General features: G+C 50.8%; 1 protein-coding gene across 4 annotated transcripts in view; it reads right to left on the reverse strand.

The window, feature by feature from the left end:
- SFXN5 (sideroflexin 5) overlaps window positions 1-21,721 on the reverse strand; it is an 82,412-nt gene that overhangs the window by 28,789 nt on the left and 31,902 nt on the right. For 2 of the 4 annotated variants that reach the window (XM_033161143.1, XM_033161146.1), the window contains 8 exons: window positions 20,098-20,124; window positions 18,834-18,888; window positions 14,570-14,595; window positions 10,822-10,875; window positions 6,861-6,917; window positions 6,170-6,235; window positions 3,769-3,859; window positions 1,625-1,740 (listed from right to left, as the gene is read on the reverse strand). In XM_033161143.1, the coding sequence (XP_033017034.1) occupies window positions 1,625-1,740; window positions 3,769-3,859; window positions 6,170-6,235; window positions 6,861-6,917; window positions 10,822-10,875; window positions 14,570-14,595; window positions 18,834-18,888; window positions 20,098-20,124 (492 nt within the window). The remainder of the gene's footprint in view (window positions 1-1,624; window positions 1,741-3,768; window positions 3,860-6,169; window positions 6,236-6,860; window positions 6,918-10,821; window positions 10,876-14,569; window positions 14,596-18,833; window positions 18,889-20,097; window positions 20,125-21,721) is intronic. The other 2 variants (XM_033161144.1, XM_033161145.1) reach the window with 2 other exon arrangements.

Raw genomic sequence — 21,721 nt, forward strand, 5'->3', positions numbered from 1 at the left:
GCTGCACAGGCCCACCAGAGGGGGCTGCGGGGGCAACTGTGCATGCATGGCTCAGAAAAGACTCTCTCCTTTCTCTCTGGCTAGATGCAAAAGGAAAGCTCTGGCATGCTGCCCTTTCGACCTGCCCCCCCCCCCCGACACCCTCTGCAGGCAGGGGGAACCTCACGTGTAAAGGTTGGCCAGGCCCGTCCAACAAGAACAAAGCATGGAGCCTTGGCCTGTGGAACTCCCTGCCACTAGAGATTCAGCTGGCACCTTCTGTGCAGACTTTTAAACGCCAGCTGAAAACTTTTCCGTTCTGCTAGGCCTATGCAGGTCAGGAATACATCCTTCCACAGTGGCTAATTGATGTCTGGTTTTAGTTTTTTAATGGTTTTTATTGTATGGCTTTATGTCTTACTGTAAACCACTTTGATATTTATTTATTTATTTAAGTAAGTAAGTAAGTAAGTAAGTAAGTAAGTAAACCACCCTCTATCTCAGGGCAGTTCACAACATAAAAGTACAAGGAACACTCACCCACCCCAAAATACATAATAAAAACAAGGGGGAAAAGCAAACCAATAACCCCCCTGTCTCCCACTATGAAATATTTATTTATTAAATATTTTTAAATAAATAAATAGAAACCTCCAGCTGCTCGCAGGCCCTTTCCCTGGGAGCAACAGGACCTGCTGATTTTCCCTCGCTCTCAGAGGGAATTGTACCAGGCGGTGGGCGGGCAAGAAACATGGCTGCCTGGATGGGGATTGCTCTGCTGCTCCATTCAAATAAATAATAAATAAAAATAAAACCTGGTGACATGATGATTTGCGTGCTAAACACTCCCAGGCAAAGAGGCTGGATGATTTTTGGATCCTTCTAAAAGTGCGTGTGGAGAGAGAAACAGTTTTAAGAAGGGAAGAGTCAGCGATGGAGCCCTTGGACCACTGCATAATAAGTCAACGTCTAGCTCTGTTATTTCCATTGGATCAGAGTCCTCCTGGACGAGGGATGTGCAGGGGTCTTTTAATGAACTGAATAGACTGAACAGAGTGGTTGATTTTGAGCTATGGGGCGGGGAGCGTGATTATGTGTGCATGCATGTGAACATAATAGCATTCAGCTTATTTTTCAGTTGCTGTTTTGAAAATACTGTTTTATAGATTATGTTTTATTGATTTGTTAATTATACATAATATGATTTATGCTGTACCTGTGATGTTCTATTATGCTACTGAAATAAAATAAAAAAAATTTGTCCAGTAGCACCTTAGAGACCAACTAAGTTTCTTCTGGGTATAAGCTTTCGTGTGCATGCACACTTCTTCAGATACCGTATTATGCTATTGTCATTTATTGTTTCGTAAGCCATGTTGGGATTTGTCTGACTGGAAAGTGTAATAGAAATATGATCAATCCATCAATCCATCATGGAGCTGCAGGACTGCGGATTCTAAAATGGGGTCCTGGTGTGGTTTGCCAGGATCAGCTCAAGTGAGTCTGCTTTGGAATCTGCATTCTGTGGGTTCTTCTTCCTCCTCCTCCATCCTTCTTGGCATACCCCACCCCCCAACCCTCCCAGTGCATGAATCCACGGGCCACAGCAGTCCTGATTCACCCAAGGGCATCCCACGGCACCTACATGTTTGGCAGCAATTCTGGAAGACCCGACCGTGTTCCCATCGCTGTCCAGGACGTCGATCCCCTCCTCCAGCTCCATGTGTCTCATCAGGACCACGTTGCAGATATTGGCACTGGCTGTGCAGGGGAAGAAAAGGAGAGCGCAAGCGGCAGTCAGGATCAGGCCATGTCAGGGCGGGTGTCGGGAGCAGGTCTGCCATGAAGGGAACTCTTTATTCAAAGAAACGAAACAGCTCAGGCCTCGTGGGCACAGCAACCCTTCCCAGTAGAGTAGACCTTGCCCTGATGAGGCAGACAGAAGGAGGAGGAGACTTAAGGAGCCTTCTCCTCCCCAGATCCTCTCCAAGAAATCGGAGACTCTGACACCTTGCCGGTCTTTGCTCCACCCTCTTCATACCGCTTCAGGTTCTGGGAGACCAGGGTGGAGGGCAGCTCGTCGCGCAGGAGGGAGAGACCCCCTGGCTTCTTCAGCAGCCTGACTCCACTCTGCCTCTTGACCCTTCTCTGCTTCTGCCTGCTCTCTGCCACAGCCTGTTCCTGCTCACTACCTGCATTTAGGAGCATCATAATCTTAGAGCCATACATTGTAGGGTTGGAAGGGCCCCCCAAGGGTAATCCAGTCCAACCCCCTGCAAACGCATTAATCTTAGTTAAGAGAATTAGCTCTTAGCGTCAGTAGGTTCTTCCGACTAAACGTTAGGGAGAACTTTCTGACAGAGGAAGAAAGCAGACCCTCTGACTACCTCTTGCCTTGGCCTGGTTCCGCGGGCATTTCAGGCAAATCTTCAAAGCCTATCTTTTCATAACGGAAAGTTTAATTAACTGGTTTGCCCAGGATTCTGATGCAAGAGATTCCGGCCCCCAGAATAACAAAGCAGCAATTAGCAGGAAGATGGCCAGAGTCCTGGCACACAATTAAGCATGTCAGTACACAAATAAAAGAAGCAGAGAACTAATGAAGGGCTGAGCAAATTAATTGCCAGCCCTCAATCAATTCCGACTCCAGCTTAAGCTCCTTCTCTTAACACCTTGGCATAATAATAGAACAACCGGACAGATATCCCCCCTTGCCCTGGCTGCTGAGGCCAGTGGGCTTAGTCCACAATCGGAAACATTTTCTTGTTGATGCTGCTGATCTCTTGATGAACGGCTCAAAGGGGGCACATCTGATCTAAAAATTCCCGCAACACAAGGAAGGTCGTTCCTCCTTTTCTTCTTCTTCTTCTTCTTCTTCTTCCTCCTCCTGCTCAAAGTGCCTTGCACAGAGAACAAAGAGGCCACCTTTTCCCATCCATCCCCCAGGTGCAAAGGGGTCCAGAGACACACCTGGTTCAGGTAAGCATCCCTTTCCCCCTGCCGGCCTGCCTCCTGCAGACAATTATGGGATCCTCCCCGCACCCCAACCGCCTGGGACATCCTGAGATGCAACAAGGATGACTCTTTCTTACGTACGCACATGCTAAAGAGCCCAGCTGCAGGTGGAGCAAGGGGACCTACCTGGGACCCAGCACTCTATTTTCCACAGGGGACAACCAGATGCCCCAACAGGAAGAGCCCACAAGCAGGGCCTGAGCCCCACAGCCACAACTCCCTCCCACTGGCACTCTCCAGCCACTGGCACTTAGAGGAAGGCCAGCCACAGCCTCACCCACCGTGAATCGGTCCAATTCCCTTTCAAAGTCACCCAATTCAATTTGTTTTCCTTGCCACCAGGGCAGGCGGGCAGCACCCATGAAACCCCAGCCACACACTGTATTTTTAAAATAGCTTTTTTATTATTCCTGTGTTTCGTAAAACAAACCAACAACCAATACCGATAACCCAAGCAGAGGCATGGAAAAGCTCAAAGAAAGCTCTCCTTTTGCTCTATTCATTTTTGTTAATTTGAGTGAGCCCTTTCCTATGGAGCTAGGAGTTCTGGCTCTTCCATCTTCTTAAGTCGCCCAGAGGTAAATTAAGCCCCGACAGCAAGATGAAGCCAGATTTTGCTTTTCCCTCTGAAAACGGGTGGAAATTTGCACCTTTACGTATAAATTAGCATATGCAAATTTGTACTCTGGGCCAAATGGCACTTTGGGGGCAGCCCTTCCAAGCACACCATTTTCTCTACGGAAGCGGGGGGAGGGGGAGTATGGACCCCCTTACCTACAGCGGGGAATGGCACAAATCTCTGGATCAGGAGCCGGGTGGCCGGAGTAAAGTGATTAGCTTTCTGGATCAGAACGTTAAGGCCCACCTGCAGGAGAAGGAAAGAGGGGCAGAGAAGCCCTGAGGAGAGCCGGGGGGGGGGGGGGAGCAGCCACAGCACAACCCCACAGGCCACCACCATCGGTAATATTCACAGACTGCTTAATATGCAAAATCCCTAAGCTGTTTACATAAAACACAATAAGGTCACTAAAAAAGGGGGGGGGAATGTACATACAACATTCAAAACCAAAAATACCAAGAAAAGCCGTCAGTAAAACATTCAGTAAAATAGCAATAGATAGCAAAACAAGCCCAGGCATCTGCTGATGGGGTAACTCTGATCACAACCAGAGGTTTTACTTTCTGTGACCCTGGCAGCCCCTAACTAGGAATCATTTTAATAGTCATTCTAATCAATCAACAAACAACCTCCTCTGGGTGATCTGCACAGTTCAAACGACATGCACTTAAAACAATCAAATGTTAAAACAATCTAAAATGTTTCAAAAAGCAATCCAGCCTTCCAGATCCTCAACTTGGGAGCAAGATTCAAGGAATGAAAATTATTTTATAAAAGTTTCTTGCGTTATCTTTGCGTGGGTGGGTGTGTTTTTATTCTCCCAGGCCAGAATCAGGAAAGTGGGGGGTGCCTACAAGGGTCTCCTCCCGCACAGGGGACTTTGAGGTGCTGGGGGGGGGGGAGAGGGAGGATTTAGGGCTTGAGGAGAGACCATTGTTTTGAGGCTCGCATCACAAAGGTGTAAAGGCCAGACCAAGGCCCTTGGGGCTGAAAGGACTGGCCCCCAGAGGCCACCCCACCCCAGGCAGGAGGGCTCCTTCCCCCCCCCCCCCCGCTAAGTGGCCACACGAGGGCCGAGGGCGGTGGGTGGCCGCCTTCTCTATCTCAACCTGATTATGGGCTATCGCAGCAAATTCGCAGGCTGTCCTCCTCCTCGCAAACAATTATCAAGGCGAAGGAGCAAGCATTAGGGAAAGCCACAGGGGTGCCCTCACCTAGACAGGAGGGTGAAAAATGGTGTCGCTGTGGGGGTGTAATGGCCGGGGGGGGGGGGTGGAGAGAGAAGGGGGCTGCAGACAACAGGCAGCAGAAAAGGAGCCTGGAAGAGAACCTGGCAGCAGTGAATTAACAGGGGCAGGGAAGGGGGATGAGGAAGCAGGCAGCTGCACAGACTGCCACCCCCCTCCACGGGGCCCTTGGGTGTGTCATTGCTGCGGAGTTTGGGGCCACCTAGAAAAGCAGAAAAGAGGGGGTGCTCTGACTGAATCCACGCCAGCCCTGACCTCTGTATTTGCAGACTCAGAAACGTCGCCTGCTATGGCTCTGAAGAAGAATTGCCAGAGGCCACACGTACCCAAGGGGCGACCTTCAAGACCTGGCCTGCTCACAGGAAGCAGAGACGCCTTTCCAGAGACAGGGGCTAGGATTAAGAGGTGGGGATTTCCCCATGCACCTGTCAGAGGTGGCCTGGGGGTGGTGGGGGAAGGAAGCGCCCACGCTGTGGGCCAGATCCAGGTCCCCATTCCTGCCATATGGAGTTGGCATATGGGCTACAGCAGCTTTTGCCAAACGGGTGCTCTCCAGATAGACAACGCCTCCTATGCGTCCCAGACGTAGTCCAAAACATCTGGCGGGCACCAGGTTGGGGAAGGCTGTGCTACAGAATCCTCACCTCCTTATCCAGCTGACTCACAAGCCCATGCATGGATCTTCTTGACTATTCTAAACTGCTTATTGTTGTGAATGACATTTCATGCTGCCGCTCTTGACTTCTGTGCAAGAAGCATGACCTGGGAGCTCTTCTCGGAGCTGCTCCTTGGCCCTCCAGGCCCTCTTTTGACACCAGTGGCCCCCTGCATTCTGTCTGCTGCCCAGGGCAGGCTGTGCACTTGCGGGGGTGTGTGTGTGTGTGTGGAGGGAGAGACCTGGTTTTAATTAATGCAAGATCTTTTGCAGACCACTTGGAGGTGGGGAATGGCACTTGTTTTCAGGTCATCTAGTCCTAATGGGATCACCCTAGGAGGCGATTTGCTGCTAATTGACATCAGAGCGCATTTAATGAGGCCTAAGGCCTCCGAATCTGGGGATTCTCACCCATTGAGAGCTAGCAGTTCAAAGGAACTGAATAATGACTAGCCCTGGCAAGGGGGGGGGGGTCTTGGCAAGCGAATCAGGGTGCAGCCACGGCTGGCAATGCCTCCATGCGAGGCGCCAGGTGCACAGGCACAGTGCGCCAGCCAGCAGAGGAGGCCATCCAGAGGGGCTGGGCCCAGAGCTAACCCAGGTGCCCAGCGGTCAGAGCACACTTGACAGGCAGAAGACAAAAGGGTTACCCACTGCGATCGAGACAGCACTTATGACAGCTCCCAAGTAGCCCTGGATGAACTTGGACGTTGGAGAAGGCTGCAGGAAGAACAACAAAAGCAACATGTCAGCCAGAACATGCCACCTCAAGCCCAGCTCACAGGGACTGCAAACAAGAGGGAGAGCGTGGCGTCCTCCAGGCATGCTCTGGGCAGGGCTGTGTGTGTGTGTAGATTGAGGGAAGAGAAGTGCCCCTCTGCTTTGGTGCCCCTGGGAACATGGGGAACTTGTGCCCCACATGTTCTGACCTGTGCACACGCTGCAGAAGCACCAAGGAAGGGGGTCCCCAAAGAGCACAAAAACCAACGGGGCCCACAAACAGGATAAGAGGACATGAACAGAACTGAAAGATGTAACAAGGCAATACATTGCAGGTCTCAGGGGTGGCGTAAGTGGCTTGCCTCTGCCCTTGTGCCACCCCTGAGCTGTTTCATCCAATCCACAGCAACTGAGCCCACTGTCGATCACCAGCCCAGGGCAGCAGAATCTCCTCGGGAAGATCTCTGAGATCGATCTGATGCTCTGATCCAGGAGCCATTGGCTGGCTGTAGGCCCCCGGCCAGTAGGGTCAGGTGGGGGCCAGAGGCACAGGCCAAGCGCTTTCCAGGGGAGAAACTTACACCACCTTCCTTGAAAATGGCGCACACATAAAACGACCTCTTACCTTTGTCGCATTTCGGTTTGCATAGTTGACACAGGCATTGTGGCTCTGATTCAACCACTAAAGGACAAAACAGAAAGAAACAGGAACAAACCGCTGGTTAAAAGAGAGAGAGAACGAGAGGGAGGGCGGGAGGGCAGGCAACAGTAGCACAATTGCTGAAAAGAAGGAGTTATAGCAAACATGCAGGAAAGCAGCATTTCCAATTATGGCTACCGCTGGGAAGGGAAGTTTTTGTTATCAAATCCAGACAATGGTGTTATGTATCCGCGAAAGAACAAGCCCTGCAGAGACGGGCAGCTTTGGCAGATACAGCACTCTCTCCCTTGTTCTCTCGCACACACACACACACACACACACACACACGAAGTGCACACTCTGGAACCTCTCTTGCTAACTTAGACCCCGCGAGGCCAGAGCTCCTCCAGCCCAGCGGCAGCAGTCTTCCCCAACCAGGTTCCTGTGCTGGGGAAATGGGGGGGGGGGCGCTGCATGGCCAAGGGGGCTCCTGCATGGCTTGGGGCTCCTGCAGGAAACAGATTTGGCCACTGTGCCTGTCAGGGGCTCCAATAAAGCCCCCTGCCCTCACATTCACCTGAAGAGAAACCCCTGCCATCTCAGAAGCTGCCTTCTCCCCCAGAGTCGGACCAGGGTCTTGTCCAGCTCAGCATGATCTACCCCCTCACTGGCACACAGGAAGCTGCCTGATACATCTTTTTTTTTCACAGGGACAGTCTGGCCACTGCAGTTCATGCGCCTATCAACTCACAACCAGATGGCACATGGCGCATGATGTGCGGCTGCCCTCACGCTTGGCCCAGAAGGTGCGGCCAGTGCAGAACTCAGCAGGCTGCAGTGCTAAGCACCTATTTCGCCACGACTGGAGGAGCTGCACTGGCGGCCAGTTAGATGCTGGACCAGGTTCAAGATGGTATTGAGGACATAGAAGCCCCCAAACAACGAAGGTCCTGGGTAACTAGCTGACCCCCTTCCCCCCCCCAAGCCTTCAGAGGAGACACAGAGGATTGCTGTCTAATGATTTCTCAGAAGGGGGCCTTCTCTGAAGGTGGCACCGGCCCTTTCGGCCTCCATTGCCATGAGCTTCAAAATGACACCTGAAGGCTCCTTTCTTCCTTTACTGGACTTTTAAGACGTTCTCAAACTGGGTTGCTAAGCTCTTGCCTCCCCCAGATTTCACTGATTTAGGTGGCGCTGCTGGTGTATTTGGGATGAGACAGGTTTGTGGTTTTAGACCTTGCTTGGTATTTTCTTTTGCAGACTGCACTGCTTTTTGGTATTAAGTGTTATATAGAAGTACCTGGAATAAATGAATAAAGAGACAAGGCAGGCCTTCCCTCACCCCTGACATCCAGGAAAGATGTGCCGGAGGGTGTGTTTTGGGGTGGGGTGGGGGGTGCCCCTGAGTAGCCCAGCTTCTGCCGGTGCCAAGGCCTCAGGGGCTCCCTTCCGTCCCCTGCGGAGCTGCTCTGGGTGGCGCTTACCTCCATCGGGGCCCTGACATGACCTGGGCTGCAACCTGCACCCTAAAACCTGGCTCTGCACTGCTCTCTCTCTCTCTGTTCCTCTCCAGTTGCCGGGCAGAACCTGGGAAGCGAGGCTGAGAGGAGAGAAGAGGGGGAGAAACAGAGAGGAGTCAGAGAGGAGGGAGAAAACGGGAGGGAGGAGGGGCAGGAAGAGGAAGGGCAAGGACAGCAAAAGTGAAAAGGAGGGGAGGGGGGAAACTTTACAGGGGGGGGGCAGAACAAGAAGCTGTCCAAAGAGGAGACCCTCTCTGCAGAGGCCACATTTCCTCCAGACTTTCTGCCGAAAGTTCAAAGGTACGCGCGATGCTTCTTTAGCTACCTTTACTTGACTGTCACTGCCAAGCGCAGCAGCATCCAAGGCCAAGAGCACACTCTGCACCAAAGGTGCGCCATGCCTGCAGCATGAGGAAAAAACGAGGCAGGTTCTGCATCCGTTTGTTTGATTTCCTCGGCTCCTGGCTCTTCATACGGAGAGGAAAAGGTCTTAAGACTTTCCCCACCCGACCAGGCACTGCCCACACACTTCCAAGCACATCTCCACCACCATGAGGACTAGGAACTTGCTGATTGAAAGGAAAAGGAAGATTACCAGTACACTCGATTCAGTGCAAGGGAACACAGCGCTTCACGCTTACTATCTGCTATCCACAGGTGTCTGGAATGCAGACCTGCCTGGACCCTTTGAGGGGGTTGGGACACAGCCAGGAAGGGGCGCTAAAACAGATCTTTTGCATTAAAAATCCAATGTTTTTTTTATTTCTGTTGTGGAAGGTCTTCCAAGGAACAACCTCCAGAGTACCCAAGACACCCCAAGAGATTTCCTGCCCCCATCAAGATGCTCACCCTTCCTTCGTGATCCTCACATCTTTAGGCAGAAATGTAATTTATGCTGAGGGCTCTCCCATCTTGCATGCCATAATCACACAGAAATCTGGCACTAAGGGCAGGATCTGTGGTAAAAGGCCCAGACCATTCACGAGAGCAAACACCAGGGGAAGGCAGGGAATAACCTTTGAGCAGCCTTGGTCAAGCTGCTGCCTCCCAGCTCTTTTGGACTCGGGTTCTCCTTAAGGATGCACTGCATGCATGGGTCCATTTTGGCTGTGTCAGAGGCTGATCTTTCCCTGGAGAGCGACCCATGGCTTCCTTTCTCTGGCTGTGTGCTATGCCGCTCATCCCCCTGGGCAACTGTTCTGTGTACCCCTAGAAATCTTGCAGAATTCAAAGTGTTCCAGTTATAACTGCTGCTAAGATTATAATAGCTAAAGAGCTTATTCCATTGCAGATTCCCTGCCACAAGCAGGGGTTGCTCTCAGAGCTGAACAGCAGAGAAAGCAAGCCCTGGTGGCAGCAGGAACCGGCTCCCCTTGGGGCCTGCATTGGGCACCAAACTGAAAAGGCACCAGATACAGGTTGTGTTAGCAGAGGAACAAATAGGAGCACACTCTCATAGAATCACAGAACTGTACAGCTGCAAAGGAACTCAGGGGTCCTCTAGTCCACCCCCCCCCCCACAATGCAGGAATTTCAGCTAAAGCATCTCTGACAAATGACCATCTGACTAAAAGCCTCCAAGGAAGGACAGTCCACCCCCTTTGAGGTCGTCCATTCTGCGGTCAAATGGCTCTCACCATGAGAAAATTCTTCCTAATGTTTAGTCGGAATCTCCTTTCTTGTAACTTGAAGCCGTTGGTTCGAGTCCTACCCTTCGGAGCAGGAGAAAGCAAGCTTGCTCCATCTTCCAGGGGACAGCCCTTAAGATATTTGAAGATGGCTCTCATATCTCCTCTCGGTCTCCTCTTCTCCAGGCTAAACATACCCAACTCAACTGCACAGAATCATAGAATTGTAGGGCTCCCTGGCCTTCCTTTGCAGCTGCAGGTTGACCTGCCCCACAACCGACCTCAGGTGTGAGAGCAGGTGAGCCTGGCTGGAGAGGAAAGAGGAGGACTCCCAGGGAACCCCTTTGCGCCTTTGGGCTGAAGGTTCTCCATGCCTGGCTAAAGGGATGCAAGCGATGGCTCTGCTCTGTCTCCACGGTCAGAGGCAGCAATGCTTCTGAATGCCAGCTGCCAGAAGCAGGAGGAGGAAAGATGCTCATGTGCTTGTGTCCTGCTTGTGGGTTTCCTTTCATGGGCACATTGTGGGCACTGTGAGAACAGGAGGCTGGACTAGATGGGCCATGGGTGCGATTCAGCAGGGCTCTCCTTATTTTCTCTTAAAAGGGGAAGAGAGCCCACTGCCGAAGGGGCTGTTCCCCCATCACCACACACAGAAAATGACGGCCTCCCTCCAGCCTCCCCATCCCACAAGCCAAAAGAAAGCTCAAAGCCGGGATTCTGCTTGTGTTTTCGGGTGCAGCGAAGAACAGAAGCGAGTCTTTTCGAGCACAGCGATGACAGGCAGCAAGTCGTCATTACCTGCCAGAAGACGGTGGATGCCAGCGTCTGATTTGGCAGCAGGAGACCGACAACCTGCGAGAGAGAAAGAAGGGGGAGATTTCAGGGAAGACGGTGGGTGGAGCTGGGCATTTGGGGAGGGATGATGGAACTGCCTCTCCCAACAGCAACTGAAAGCGCCCCGCCTGCCCTTCTCCAAGGGTGGCCAAGAAGCTCCACCATGAAGCGTGAAGCCACAGAAAGATGAAGAAAGCCAAGTGTGCATTAAATCTCTGTTTGGGACAGGTGGACCCGGAAGGAGTCCGAGGGAAGCAAGGAAAGGCTGCAGGGGAGAAAGAGGGTTCTGCCACTGGCAGGTGGGGGCTGTGAGGATGGCGAGGGGAGAGCGACTGAGAGTGGGTCGCCTGCAAGAGGCGCATGGGATGCAAGTGCTCTCCCTATGGGAAGGAGTCTGCCAAGGAACATATAGCTCCATTTCTAACTACTGGCTGGGGTGGCGCGAGAGAGTCTGCAGACCAAAACAAACTGGGAGGGCCCCCCCCCCAGTACTCCAGAAATGGCTGCACCATGGGACAGTACAGTGGTGCCCCGCTAGACGAAAAACTCGCTAGACGAAGGCATTCGTCTAGCGGAAGGCTGCCCCGCAAGACGAAATTGTCTATGGGGCTGCCTTGCAAGACGGAAAAAAAATTCTTTTCTTTTTTCGTCTAGCAAAAACCGTGGTTTGCATTGCCGCTTCGCTAGACAAAAAAACCGCTAGACGAAAAGATTCGCAGAACGAATTATTTTCGTCTAGCGGGGCACCACTGTATGTTAATTCCTTTGCAGATGCAGACATGTTTCCTCATTAAGTTCTGTTCTCACCTGCCCTGGAGATCAGGATGGGCCACAAACATTAAGGTGATGCACACCTCCACGGAAGTCAGACTGAAAATACAGACATAGATGGGGGGGGGGAAGCCTAAGAGCCGTGGCCACTCCAAGCCAGGTGTAGTCCTAAGGGACATGAGCTGGTCTCCCACACTTTTCTACCTGGCAGGTATTCAACAGGTGGGGCTTTTCCACATTACTGCCTCTGTGTGTGGCTGGTCGGAGTGCCAGATCCCTGCTGCTCTGCATGTGTGTAACCTTCCTCTCTTTCAAAACCGCAAGGTGATTATATCAAACCGGTACCCCAACAGGTCTATCAGTTCCAGGGTAAAGAGGTCTGGCTCCTGAATGAGACGAGGACACAGCTCTTCCCAGGCTGTTCCCAGACCCGTCTTCAGATGGCCTGGCCTGGCCTGGCTGCCAGCCGGTCTCATTCCTCCCTACCAGGATCTGCCCGATGCGTCTTCCTGTCCTCCCTCTGCTTGCTGGGCAATTGAGAGGAGACACAGCAGACGAGTCCAGCATGATGCAGCGGAGAAAAGGGGTAAGACTAGTTCTCAGGGCTATCCAGTGAAGATCCAGGAGAGATCCCAAAGGAAGAACTGCTTCACTCAGCGGCAGAATGTTCAACTATGGAATACATCACAAGAGCACGAGAAGAACCCTGCGGGATCCAGCCAACAGGGGGCCCATCTAGTCCAGCATCCTGTTCTCACAGTAGCCAACCAGTTGCCCCTTGTGGGAAACCCGCAAGCCGGATCCAAGCCCAAGAGCCCTCTCCCCTCTTGAGGTTTCCAGCAACTGCCTCCGGCTCAAGTCCTGCCTGTGGGCTTCCTTCCTTTGATGCGTCTTGTTGACCACCGTGAGGATGCTGGACCAGATGGGTCCCCCATGGCCTGATCCAGCTGCATGGTTGTTCTGGGGTTCTTCTGGCTCCAGGCCCTCCACTCCAGGCACAAGGAGCCGCCAGTTGCCTTGGCTTATAAACAAAGCCCTCTGGAGGGAGGCAAATGATCGCCCCAAGTTTAGCACGCCCTGAAGTGGAGGCAATGGAGACCCACACTGCCTTGGGGAGAGGGAAGGGGGCTCCCAGTTCCACTCCCTCCATCGCCACCCGCTTCTTCCCAGTACGCTCAGTTTGAGACTCAGACTGCGAGAGCAGACGGCCAATTATGTCACTACATTTCACAGATCAATTGGCATAAATGTTAAAATTAAAATGTAACATTTGAACATCGGTTTTTTCCCCCCTTTCCTTTCCTGCTTTATGACAAGAGGTTCCATTTTATCATTTGCAGCTCACAAAACTGAGCTCTGCTGACAGCTCTCAGCATCTCTGACAGGTCTGGATTCGGGCCGATTTTGGTGTCAACCTGATCGCTAACTCAAAATTTGTGTTTAACTTTTTGCAAAGTTAATTACAGATTACCACCCAAATGTTAAACATAAATAAGGACACCTTTCCCCTCTCTGTGCTGGGAGCCATGCCAGCCCCTCCCTCAAGATCTATCATTACAGGAAGGGCCATATGTCTCCAGCAATGTGGCCCAGAATGCATCCATGGGAGGGTTTCAAGCCTCAGAATAACTGAGGGGGGGGGGGGCTGAGGAAGAACGGAGCGGAAGGGCAGAGCAGCCAGGAGGCTCTCTGCCGGGAGCGAAGGAGAGGCAGTTGATTTCAGGTGGCATTAGGGGGAGGGAGAGACCTGAGCCGTAAGGGAAGTTCCTGCGAGGGACCTCCGGGAAAAGGATGCTTTAAACTGTGGCCGTCAATCCCACACCAGGCAGGGATGGCCGCCAACCCAGAAAGCTTTATAAAAGGACTGGGCAAATTCATGGAGGAGGAGAGAGAGCTACTGGTGGCTCTTAGCCAGGATGGCTGTGCTCTGCCTTTCACAGTCGGAGGCAGCAAGGCTTCTGAATGCAGGGGTTGCTGGAAAACACAGGAAGGCAGAGTGTGACTCTGGGCTCAGGTTCTGCTCCCTGGTTTCTCGCAGGATGCTGGACAAGGTGGATCTGACCCAGGGGTCAGCAAACGTTTTCAGCAGGGGGCCGGTCCACTGTCCCTCAGACCTTGTGGGGGGCCGGACTATATTTTGAAAAAAGAACATGAACGAATTCCTGTGCCCCACAAATAACCCAGAGATGCATTTTAAATAAAAGCACACATTCTACTCATGTGAAAACACGCTGATTCCAGGACCATCCGCGGGCCGGGTTTAGAAGGCGATTGGGCCGGATCCAGCCTTAGTTTGCCTACCCATGGTCTGATCCAATAGGCTCTTCTTTATGTACTTAAGGGGACAATACCAATCAGTCTCAGGAAACTGGGGAGACCCCTCCTCACATCTCTGTTAGATGCTCTCTGTTTACTTCACCATGAGAAATTATTCTCAGGCATTGAGGCCAAAGCGCTTCTCATTAAGAAGAAATATTTCTGGATCAGACCGAGCCTCTTCCACCCCTAAGACAAAAGGCACACCTTGATGCCCAGAAATGGCATCCACTTCTGAACCTCAAATTCTGCCACCCAGACCCCCCCCCCATTTTGCCCCACTTGCCTCACCCCATTGACTTCAGCCAAGGGGGAAATGCCCCTTGTACTTCTAACAGCTTCATTCCTTCATTAAGTGCTTCAGGCAGATGGAGAAGCCCTTGCTGGGTGAGGGGAGGAACGAAAGCAGAGCGTGGCAGAGAGAAAGGAAGTGGATTCTTCCCAGGCTGAACCCAACCCAAGGTGGGGCGCTCCGTCTCCTTCCTCCCCCCACCCCCCAGTGACAGCAGAGGAGCAGCATGGTGAGTGTCCAATGGGAAGGCTGCCCCTCCAAGGCCAACAGGGGACTTTGCACCAAACATGAAAGCCAAGCACCCTTGGAGCAAGAAGGTGCTAAAATACTCACAATAGGTGTCCCAAAAGGAATGTAACCTGCAGGAAGGAGAAGGGGGGAGAAACATATTTTAGTATATACAGAGAGAGACTCCATCACCCCAAAATAGGTTTATAGTCTACTGCAAGTGATACCTCAGATGCAGAGCAGAGGAAAGAGACAAAAGACCTCACCCCTCCCCAGAACCAGTGCCGGATTTACGTATAAGCTCAACAAGCTATAGCTTAGGGCCCCCCTCTCTTGGGACCCCCCAAAAAATTAAAAGGGAAAAAACTGGATGTACATTTCCAAAATATAAGATAAAAAACAAATAAAATAAAACCTACATACAGAGACAGTGTTTTGTGTTGTGTAGGCTCCTATGGTGTAAGTCATGGGCCCCGCCTGCTAGCCTGCTCCCTAAAATATCCCTGGTTTGCTCCTTTCTATATATAGGGTGCCTACGTGGACTGGCTGCATGGCAACATGTGCAAAGGGCTTGAGATACCTATTAGGTCCGTAAATTGCCATGTAGCATCTATTCAACACAAAAAAACAGCAACAATTTGTTGTTGACAAAGGACAGCTGGACACATAAAGGGCCCCATTACCTTCAGTAGCTCCTTAGGGCCTCATCAAACCTAAATCTGGCTCTGCCCAGAACAGCACTATCTTTTTCCTGTGTCTCAGGCGACATTAGGATTCTGCCCACCCTCCTTCACTCCTGAACCCTGGCATTATTATTAATATTATTATTACCACTACTACTACTACAGACCCTCCAAGTGTATTTCTTTTCCAGGGACATCCCTGATTTGGAGAAGCAGCCTCGGTTTCTGATTTGATCCTGGAAGGTTCCACTTTTCCCTAGGACGTCCCTGTTTCCATGGGAGAAATGTTGGGAGGGTAGGGAGTTATGCGACCCCTGGGCCTTCTAAAGGCAACCCTGTATGTTGGAAGCTGCCCAGAACGGTAAATAGGGAAATTGTCCTTATGGAATGGGACGTCCCCGTTTTCACTGGAGCTACGGCTACTATTCTTATCTGTATGCCACTCTTCACCCGTAGATCTCAGGGCGGTTCACAACATAAAATGACAAAATGAAAATCTTAAAATACGTAAGGCCAGAGGCAATGATACCACAGGTCTCATCACATGTGTGTGTGCACCTCCGGGGGAGTTAAATCTGACGTGCCAGGTAAGCCGTAGGATGAGCAAAACTACGTCCCTCCCTGAGGGATGCAGCGCCAGTGGGGAGGCGAGAGTCTGAATCGAGGCAGCTGCTATTTGTGGTGGCTCTTGCAAGCCAACCCCGGCTGGTCACGCACTCAAGGCAGCGCTTGGCTCTGGGGCAGAAAGAAGAGTGCCAGGGCTTAGCCACGAGGCTGCAGAGCAGGTGAGGTTCACCCAAACACTTTGGGGGGAGCTTTGTCTCAGTTATTCCTTTAAGTAGGGCTGCAATATTTAACCAATTACTTTGTCAAATCAATCAATTTAAAAAAAAAACAACCTCCGGTGAGCGAAGAAGGCACCCCCAGCCTATCAGGCAGCAATTTTTTTTTGGGGGGGGGGGGTCATTAGTTTTAATGCAAGTCCTTTAAAAGGAAAGATGGGCAGTACCATCTTAAAAGACAACAAAGTGACTCGCAGCATCTTAAAGACTAACAAATTTATTGCAGCATAAGGTTTTGTGGGCTGAAGTCCACGAGAGCTTATGCCAAAATGAATTTCTTTTTTTTTTTTAAACAGAATTTATTAGCATTTTCATAATATAACACAAACCCAACCCCACACCTACAAATACAAAAACAAATACAAATACACATAATGTCAGGATTCTTCTTCTTATCTATATACCTTGCAAAAAAAAAAAAATTCTAGTTCTGAATCTTGACTTTTGACTTCCCCCGCCTATACACCTTCGGTTTTAAATCAATATACTATTTCCTTAACAACTTTTCTCTGTAAAAAATTTAACTTTACTTAAAAAGAAAAAACACAATTGTCTTAATCTTTACATTATAACCTAGATCTTAACCAAGTATTCTTATAGCTAAACTTATTTCTTCTATCCTTTATCATGCTGCTTTTAACTTAAAATTCAATATCTCCTTACTTATTTAAAATAAACTTGTAATTAACAGACTTCACACTCCGATTTCGGATACCATGGCAGACCATTTGGATTGTACATTTAATATTTCAACCCACTCCCCCTCTGTCCATTGTCTTTTTCTGTCTTTCACCAGAACCAAATCTCCAATTGTCTTCCTCTAAGTGTCCACAGGTCCAGGCTGCATCCACAACAAACCCCGCATCGAGCCTCAGGGTGTTCCTCCCCTCCATTCTGAGTTTCTCCGTTTCTTTTTCTTCTTCTTCTTCTTCTTGTAGAAATCTTAATTCCATGTCCCTTGCCCCCGAGCTGCCACCTCGGAGTCTGGATATTGTAAATTTTCCCGTTCCAGGGCTGCCACCCCCAGAAACCGGCCCCCCTTCCTTTCGGAGTTGCCCAGCCATCTCAAACCATCCTTCAAGCGCCCCTTCCAGCTCTTTGCCAAAGTTTGTTTCCATTGTGTAAAACTTTTGAAAAGCCTCTTCTGTGGAAAGTAAGTTCTTTTCGTTTATAATTCCGCTCAAAATTTGTAGTTTTCGATTAAGCAGTTCCAGTTGCAAGACAGTAAGCATTTCCTCATCCTCCAAACCAGAGCTCGATACCAGTGCAAGCGCAAAGTCCAGCATTTTAGGAGGGAGGGTGAGTATCAAGTTTCAGTTCCTGTCTCTTCCTTTCTTTGTTTCAGTTTTTTCCCACGAAAGTCCATGTCGTCGCCATTTCTCCGATGCCGGAGTATAAAGACCAAAACTTCAAATGGAGATATTTTTTCCCCAGTTAACCCCCGAAGGGAAATCTCAACAGTCTCAGTTTTCAAATTCCAGATACTTTCTATCGATTGTTGTAGCAGCAGTCACTTAAAGAGTTAATTCCTTTCATCTCCCGAAGGGAGGGAGGCAGGCTGCCTTTCTTCTTTCCCCCAGATCGTTCCAGGAATACAAAGAGTCAATCAATTACTCACCGCCTCTGGGTTCTTAACAGCTCATTAAGGACAGGTAGAACTTAGACGCTCATCACAGGCTTTGTCACCGCATTTACATCCCGGTTGGGGCATGTCCCCTATAGCCCGGCTCCGTCGTCCCTTCACCCCCACTCCCCCTTTACAGGGGGAGCGGGGGAAGGGTTCGGAGCCACAACGGGCACAGCCGGGGAGCCCAGGGTGCGGGACGCTCTTCCCGCACCCCAACCGGAGCCCCGCTTTGCGGTAGCAGGGCTCCTAACCCCCCGGGATGGACTGGGTGCTTCGCAGCCAGTAGCAACCCACGACCACCCGCAATGGCGTCAGCCGCCGGAAGTCCGCCAAAATGAATTTCCTAGTCTTTAATGTGCCGCAAGAATAATAGAATTGTCAAGTTGGAAGGGATCCTGAGGATCATCCAGTCCAACCCCTTGCGATGCAAGAAGAGCCATCTGTCCCACACGGGGATCGAACCTGCAACCTTGGCGTTATCAACACCACACTCTGACCAACTCGGCCCCCTTGTTGTTTTTGCTGCTCCCCCTCTGGATCTTCCTAAGAGAGACCTTCCTGTTGCCTTTCCTCTCATAAGGCAGAGGCTCCCTATTCTTCCTAAGGCAATGCAAAAATGCACCAGGAGGGGTCTCAGGGGCCACAAAAGCCAGTGGGAATTGCATAAGCACAGCAGGGGGCCTGCAGGAGCACTCAGCACAAAGATTTTTTTTAATGTTTAATTTAAATTGACACATTCTGGTAGCACAGTATCATAGCAGGGTAGCTATGGGAGCAGTCGGTGTGTGTGTGTGTGTGTGTGTGTATGTGTGTGTACACACACACAAACACACATACACAGTACATACCGCATATTCCGGCGTATAAGACGACTGGGCGTATAAGACGACCCCCAACGTTTCCAGTTAAAATATAGAGTTTGAGGTATACTTGACTGCAGATTCTCCACCCGGCGTATAAGACGACCCCTGACTTTTGAGAAGATTTTCCTGGATTAAAAAGTAGTCTTATATGCCAGAATATACGGTATATAATTTTAAAAGTTTTTATTTTAATTGTGAGGGGCTTGCAGGTCCACAAAAGCCATTATGGCATCCTAAAATCACAATGGGGGCATCCAAAGAGCAGCACAAAATATTTTTGTTTAAAGAATTGCTGGGGGGGTTGGGGGGGGACATAATGCATCCAAGGTGCTTCTTCACGAGGCTGGGCCATACCTGACATTCTGAAAGGCATGAAGATCGTCTCGTTAGTGTCCGGATGGATGATGGCCTACAGAAAAATCAGACACAGTGAAGGTAGAGAGGAAGGGGGGGGGTGTGCTATCCCCAATCCTGCCATCCCAGCCATGGTGCAAGTGAGTTGCCTACAACCCCAGGGATGGGGGGGGCACTTTAAGAGAGGATTTTTGCCCTGCGAGAGAGAGAGAGGTGGTTCTTGGTGACATATTCACTGCTCTACTTTTTCTCCTGCCTCCATGACCTCCTTTGTAACCCTCCCACCCCTGCATACAGTCAAAAGGAAGCAGGTCTGGCTAGCACTGCAAAGTTGCCACCCACACCTCCCCATGCACATTCTCCCCCCCCCCCAGTAAACTCTCTCAAGAGAAGGTGGTATTTGAAAAACTAAAAACCAATAAAGATCCCAGGCTGACATTCCCCGGATTCAGTCGGACTGTGTAAGTGCGACAGAGGGTCTATTAGGTGAGAAAAGGGCCTTTGCTAAAGTTTTGACTATGATTACCTTCCAACTGTGGGTTTCCCTCCCCCCCCCCCATCCCTGGAATATATGGCACAGTTATGAAAAAAGGAAGGCTTTTGAGCATACGCAGAATGTCCTTCCTTTGCCACTAAGCAAACACTGCCGGTCCCCAAGGATCCAGGGTGAGGGGGAAGGGCCCAAAGGCAGGAAAGGACCCTCCCCTGCCTGTCTCTCCCCACCCCCCCCACCCCTCGCACCAACCTCTCCTTTTAGAAATTAAGAACCAATCTCCTTTGGGACAAACAGGACAAGCAGAGCCCAGCCTGCCTCAGAAATTATGCAGCAATGAAGGACTTTCAGAGGGCAGAAACTCCATCTGGGGAGGTCCAAACTTGTTGGATTTACAGGCAAAGCTGTTGTAAATGAGAAGACAAGTAACTGATCCAGACCTTGGGGTGCCTAAAGAGGGGGTGTGCCTGGAGAATTCGCTAGGCTGCTTTAGCCTTTGCTGGATTTAGCAGGAACATCACGCCTACCTGCAATTGGGCCTATCCCCCCCCCCTCCAGCATCCCCATGCGCTTGGAAACCATGCATTGCCTCTCTCTTGGTCTGGGGCCCCTGCAGCGACTCCTCCTTGAGCCTAATGGAAAAGGGAAGCCAAGAGGGCAAGGAAAGGCCAGGCATCCCATTGGGCAAACAGACGAGGCAACCAGCACTCAAATGGCAGCAGAAGCAGCAGCAGAAGCAGCATGATAAAGGAGAAGCAAAGAGTGGGTTACCTGTTTAATTTTTTGTGCTTTCCAAAGCTAGAAATACAAAAGGACATAATTAATGTTGCATGTTATGGGGTGGGGATCAGTCCGGTGAGCCCAGGAGCTTGCAGAGTCGGTGCACATGCAAAACAAATGTCTGAGGAAAAGGTCACAGGGTGAAAGGCCAGGAATCCACAACCCAGTTTGCCTCTGAACAAATTCACTGTGGAAGCACGAGTCTGCAACCTGAACATCCCACCATTTTCCAAAACTTGAGATGGGTGGTGGCCCCTGACCCTCGCAGGAGAGATGTCTGTCGTTGTGCCTTCCCATTGCCCGTGGCTGGCAAGGTGGGGGCCAACCGAGCAGCACCTGCAACCCGACCCAGCGGCCAAGGGCTTATCCACGCTTACATTTTGCCCTGCCCTTTCCAGCTCCGTGTTCAAGCATTTTGCCCTGCACCCCCCTGGCTACGCCCATGAAAGGGGAGGCGATGCATCCACCCCTCCCGCCAGGTGAGGATTTCTGTGTGAGGTTCTTGTTAAAATTCTAAGAAGAAGAAAAAACATTCCAGGTGAGTTACTTTGCATCAATGGATGTATAAAGCGCAAGGGCATCTTGGCACCCACCAGCTCCAGCAGCAGAGCATGAGACTCTTAATCTCAGGGTTGTGGGTTTGAGCCCCACTCTGGGCAAAAGATTCCTGCCTTGCAGGGAGTGGAACCAGATGGCCCTCGTGGTCCTTTCCAACTCTACGATTCTATTCCTTTGTATTCAGATAACAGGGAATACAATCACATCACTCCAAACGGCACAGCACTTTTCAAGAATGATCAATTGCACTCTTCCAAAAAGTCTTCTTAGCAGTGGAATCCTAGGCATGTCTACTCAGAAGTACAGTAAGTCCCACTGAGTGTACCTGTTGTTCAGTCGTGTCCAACTCTTCGTGACCCCATTGACCAGAGCACACCAGGCATGCCTATCTTTCACTGCCTCCCACAGTTTAACCTGACGGCAGTTCAATTGGCCTCTGGGTGACTGCTTTAGCACCCTAAACCAGCAATTCAGCAGATTTGGACAAGTGTAGCTGACTGGAGAGACATCGGGACTTGGAATGGCTGGGGTGGGAAATGCAGCATAGCCCCCATCCCGCACCTCCCCTGCAGCATTGCAAAACAAATATCTGACTCTCTTGTAGTCCCACGGAGAAGAGCCCTGCCAGAACCAATGGACTGACTCCAATGTAAAATAGCATGCAACCGAATGGAGTCAAGTTCTGAAAGTGACAAGATAATAAAAATGCACTCAAACGACATTAATTAGTCCTCACGTCTTCCCCCTAGGAAGCAAGGAGGGATTCAGACAAGGGTCACTAAAGGGAGCGAGACCCCCAAGACACCTCCCAAGAGGGGGGTTCTTCTCACACGGTCCTCATGTAATGGTGCAGGCAGCAGGGGGGGGGGCAAATGCAGGTGAGAAAAGGTTCTTCCTAAGGTTAATTAGAAAAGAAGGGCAGGGAGAGAGATGCCCACCTTGCCTGGCCTGCCGATCTCTGGGGCGTGGAAGAGGCAGCCAGAGAGGAAGGCTTCCCAGGAGCTTCTCAAGGAGCAATACAGTTTGAAGAAACTCCCCCTTCTCTTCGCCACGGGCG

This window comes from Lacerta agilis, chromosome 9, assembly GCF_009819535.1.
Source record: "Lacerta agilis isolate rLacAgi1 chromosome 9, rLacAgi1.pri, whole genome shotgun sequence".
Taxonomy (NCBI): Eukaryota; Metazoa; Chordata; class Lepidosauria; order Squamata; family Lacertidae; genus Lacerta; species Lacerta agilis.